The following is a 5164-nucleotide window of genomic DNA, read 5'->3' on the forward strand; positions in this document are numbered from 1 at the left end:
TCCCTCTACCCCAGTTGGAATCACGTGATGACCGGTTCAAATTCCTCACTCGTGTCTGATTTGGACGCTCGGGCGAGATTACACTCAGCAGCTCTCTTTGTAATAAAGCTGGCATTCGAGTAAGGCGGATTCGCCTGATTTTGTCGTTACGAAAATCTTTGACCGTGATTTGCATTCCAAGTAGGTTTCGGTCCAAGTCCTGGAATTTTAGCTACTCACGCTTTTTATTCCCAGCATCTCTCACACGTGCGATCTTGCACGGACGTCGACACTCTAAATCTTCGAACCGGGCCCGAATGCGTGTCTGCCCCCCAACAGCGGTCTTTTTTTATTTGTTTTACACTCCACACGCAAACATCGTAATGACAAAATTACCCTTATTGTCGAAAAGTGGGATATTTCGATTTCCTGTCCCGCTTTGTTCTTCTACCCACAAATGGAGAAGAAGAGATGGCATGCTATTCGCACCGTAAATGTGGGTAAAACCATGGATCATGAAAATATCCTGGCCCAAAACTCAATCTGGTCCACTCATCAGTGGGCCAATAAGTACTTTTGAATATAGACGGTTGATTATTTTTTCTAACCGGCCATGATCTGAACACATGGTGTCCACTTTCTTAGCATATTTACCTCATTTGACGTTCATGTAGCACACGTGATGGTCTTGCTTGCGTGATTTTTTTTGAGAGAGACGTCCACAGGATAACCTGATGAGCGGATCTGATACTGCACACGTGTACATTTTTCCATCGAGGGATGCAAATGCACTTTCAGAGTACAGTCGAGAGAGTACGTTTATACTTCCTTAAGCAGACAGACGGTTCAGATGATCGCTCGCGGGAGATCAGGCTACTCAGTCACCAGAGAGGGTTAAAATGCCAGCCCAGCCAAGCCAGCTTATATTTTTGGAAATTTGGGATTTCTGTTCAGGGATAAATCCGTCATTTCCAAAAAAAGCCTGCAATCCTTCTGTCTTTGCATAAACCGGGTTCATATCACCTCTGTCGCGACTTACCCTCCAGCGTGCGTCGCCATTAAATGGGGACCAAATACTGAGATCTTCCGATGATTTGAACCGTCCAGATTCTCGTTTCCTTCATTAAGATAACTTCGGAAATGATCCTAAGCTTTGATTTTTTCAGCTGAATGCAGACCACTTAAAGGCTTCTTTTCTTTGTTCTAAGTTCGTATACAGAAATACCGATCGTCATAATCGTCAGTTCAATTCATTTTCTGGTTCTTATAGTGTAGATCCACAATATGGACGGTCTAGATCATCGGATGACTTTCATGTGCGTCATTATGTGATGCGACGCACGCTGGATTATACCGCGACAGAGGCAGAGAGAATTCTAATGCCCCAACCCCGCGAATCAACATCCTTCTATCCCAGCTTTTAATTTCCAGCTGTGCCCAAACCCTCCTTCTTCCCCTTTCGGCATCATCATCAGACCATCACATGCCATCTCCATTCCTAACTATGGTTAACTCATTCCCTTAACCACAGTTAACTGAACTCCACTTCCGCTTGTTAGATTCCATGCGTTTTTAACACCCTTTCTTAAAGAGTGGTGACTCACCCACTGTGCAGGTGCTAAATTTACACGCAATCCGGACCGTCCATCTTGTTTGGCATCCTTTAAATAAGGTACAACACAAAAATCAAACTGACATACGATTAATCATCTGATACTCACCTTTGACCATCTGACGGCCACCAATGCAATGGCAAGATCGTCCAACGACTAGGGATTTTCGAAATGGACTTCAATGAACATGGAAGGAGTTGACCATATCAGACTGCGTGCTTGCCATCTGGACCGTTCAGCAGATGGGACGCCTCTTGGATTGGCTGTAGCCTAAAACCGTTCATTGAATAGACAGTCTTAGCAACCAAAAGCTTTGACCGTTCCAACAGGGCCCACAAAAGCCCACTGGTCAGATGTCTAGCTGCATCTGATTGTCATAAAAAAAAGGCTAACAATACATGGAACGGTCCATATTTCTGTGAAAGAGAATCCTCTCTCAGTTTTGGACGGCACAGATTAACGAAAGCCTTTCTGTTCACATGATTTCGAACCCATCTAAAGCTACCGTACGTTCAAGCTGTGTGGACCCATCCGTGATGTTTACGTGGAATCCAAACCGTGTATAAGGTGTGCAGCCTCATGTTCATCGTGCATCCCAAGAATTTCAGTGATCCAAATTCCAGGTGGGACACACCACAACGAGCAATGTGCAATCATGCTACAAAACATCATGTGGTGTGGTCCACCTGAGCTTTTAAATAGCCTCCTCTCTTTTGTGTCCCGTAATCCCGTTGGTTCTCACACGATGATTGGTTGTGGAATATAAAAAAACAAGGTGGACACTATTCGCCATCTAGATATTTCTATGGTAGGCAGTCACCATCCCCAATGTCATCCAATTTCATGGTTTTTAGAATCTGGGCCTAATATGGATGGTGTGGACAGATTCACGGTTCGGATTCCACATACTCATCCAGTGGGACCCATACAGCTCGAACGCACGTGAACAAATCTCACATGCCAGCACGGCGTTCGAGTCACCACCATTTACGAAATCACAGCCAGACGAGCACAGTTACCTCTGAAACCACTCTTTTATGCCCTCTCCTCACTCTCCTTCCACCCTTCTCCATCCCCCCCTTCTCTCTAGAACCCACTAACCTACACCATGGGTGCGCATTCCCTCCTCTTCACTGTCTTCTTCTCCGTCCTCCTCTCCTCCTTCACCTCAAACGCCCACAACATAACAGCAATCCTTGCTGCATTCCCGGAGTACAGCGTCTACAACTCCTACCTCTCCCAAACGAAACTAGCGGACGAGATCAACAGTCGCCAAACCCTAACATGCCTCGTCCTGAGCAATGGTGCCATGTCAGCCCTAGCCGCGAAGCACCCTCTCTCTGTTATAAAGAGCGCCCTCGAGCTCCTCACCCTCCTCGATTACTACGATGCTCAGAAGCTCCACGACATCTCCGACGGCACAACTCTCTCCACCACCCTCTACCAGACCACCGGAAAAGCTGACGGAAACCTTGGTTTCGTCAACATCACCGACCTTAAGGGCGGCAAGGTCGGCTTCGGCTCGGCTGCACCCGGCTCGAAGCTTGACTCCTCATACACGAAGAGTGTTAAGCAGATCCCCTACAACATCTCTGTCCTCGAGATCTCCGCGCCGATCATCGCGCCAGGGCTCCTCACCGCGCCGGCTCCCTCCATCTCCGATGTCAACATCACCGGCCTGCTCGAGAAAGCTGGTTGCAAGACCTTCGCGGCTCTCATCGTCAGCTCCGGAGTTTTGAAGATTTACCAGTCTGCCGTCGACAAGGGGCTTACCGTTTTTGCCCCTTCGGATGAGGCGTTCAAGGCAGCTGGCGTGCCGGACCTCAGCAAGCTGACTAGCGCTGAGGTGGTCACGCTGCTGCAGTACCATGCGGTCGCCTCGTACACGCCGATCGGGAGCTTGAAGACGTCTAGCGCGCCGATCAGCACGCTGGCGTCGAATGGGGCCGGGAAGTATAGCCTGAAGGTTACCTCTGCCGGCGATTCGGTGTCCCTGCACACCGGCGTCGATAGCTCGAGGATCTCCGGCACGGTCATCGACGACACACCGCTCTGCATTTTCACCGTCGACAGCATCCTGCTGCCGGTCGAGCTCTTCGGATTACCGCCCTCGCCCGCCCCGGCTCCCGTCCCCGTCTCGTCACCTTCTCCGACGCCCGCTGCTTCCCCCGCCCCTACCCCCGTCGTCGCGGCGCCGTCACCCGAGCCGTTGTCGCCTCCGGCCCCGCCCATGTCTTCTCCCAGAGGGTCTCCTTCGGACGGTCCGGGTCCGGCCACATCAAGCGATTCCACGTCGACACCGTCTGCAGCCGTGGATTTGAAAGCGCCGGTAATCCTGTCCGCCGCATTCTTCTTCTCATTAGCATTGGTGCTTTCAATATAGTAGAATGTGGTTATCTTTTTGTTCTGATTCAGTGATGGGATTTCGTTGTGGTTGATTTTTTCCTTCTTTTTCTCTTTTTTTGGGTTTATTTATGTTATTGGAGTGAGCTATATTTGATGTAGTTAGACGAGTTTTGTTTTGTTAGCATCGTTGTTGTCTCTTCTCTTCTCTCTTTTGGGCTATTACAGCATCAATGGCGGTCTCTCTCTCTCTCTCTCTCTCTCTCTCTCTCTCTCTCGATTCGCCTTTTGTACTTTGTTGGTTTTAGATATCTTGGATTGCTGCTGTTGTTATGGTTGTGGTTGTTGGCGTCGTTTGTTGGAAAGGAAGAGAAGGCGACCTGTGTTTTTCTCAGATATGCTTGGTTTTGCTGTTGTTGTTATTTATTATATTTGAACTATGGGGTGGACTGCGTGGAGTGGAGTGAACTGACACTAGCCATGTGCTAGGCTGGGGTCGGGCTGCAGTTTGTTTTGTTTTTTATTTTTTCACTTTTTATCTGGTGGACCATCTATCTTAATCATCGCGGCGCATGGTTTTGTTGGAAAGCAACCGGGGTCAATTTCTTTTTCGTAATTACCGTGACTACCCTGCTAGTGGAAGGGGAGCAGGACTCTTTTGCACGAGGCCCACCCCGTTCCCTTGTACTGGATCTGAAAACTGGAAAGACGTTTCATGACGTGGCATGTTGGTTGTTGGAATTGATCTACAACCGTCCGTTTAATGGGTTCCGGTATCGAACAGACATGGTTGCCTATCAGCCCTAGCTTCTTTTTTTCTTTTTTTTTCTTTTTTTTTGTTTCGGAACGGTACTTAATTTAAATTTTTACACCCTTTGGAGTGATCATGGACGGGTCCCACACTTGTTGGGGGAATGCGCCATCGCGGGGAGTGGATTAGGTGAGACCCCGGATCCACCGAGGTGAGTGGGAGCTCACGCTGATGTATTTGACTACATCTACGCCGTCCATATGGAGCAGATTCAAAACTGGAATGTAGTACAGGAAACAGCGGTGATTGATCATTGAAAACTTCCCGTGGGCGACAAAAGCTTTGAATCAAGATGGTATTTGTGTGGTCTCTTCGTAGAGGTGTTTTTTTAAAAATAAAAATAAAAATAAATTATTATTATCTTATGAACAGGTTGGAAGGAAAACAAATATTCTATCAATAAAGTTTTTAACGGTGA

At 48.0% G+C, this 5164-nt stretch overlaps 1 protein-coding gene across 1 annotated transcript; it reads left to right on the forward strand.

Moving 5' to 3' along the window:
* Positions 1–2643: 2643 nt before the first annotated feature.
* LOC131233161 (fasciclin-like arabinogalactan protein 10) lies at positions 2644–4119 on the forward strand. The gene has a single exon (XM_058229773.1). The coding sequence runs from the start codon at positions 2701–2703 to the stop codon at positions 3973–3975; it is 1275 nt and encodes a 424-aa protein (XP_058085756.1). The 5' UTR covers positions 2644–2700; the 3' UTR covers positions 3976–4119.
* The last annotated feature ends 1045 nt before the right edge of the window (positions 4120–5164 follow it).

Source organism: Magnolia sinica, chromosome 18, assembly GCF_029962835.1.
Source record: "Magnolia sinica isolate HGM2019 chromosome 18, MsV1, whole genome shotgun sequence".
Classification (NCBI taxonomy): Eukaryota; Viridiplantae; Streptophyta; class Magnoliopsida; order Magnoliales; family Magnoliaceae; genus Magnolia; species Magnolia sinica.

Bases quoted from the DNA above. Each gene is read 5' to 3' on its own strand.
- LOC131233161 (XM_058229773.1), top strand. From the start codon at position 2,701: ATGGGTGCGCATTCCCTCCTCTTCACTGTCTTCTTCTCCGTCCTCCTC.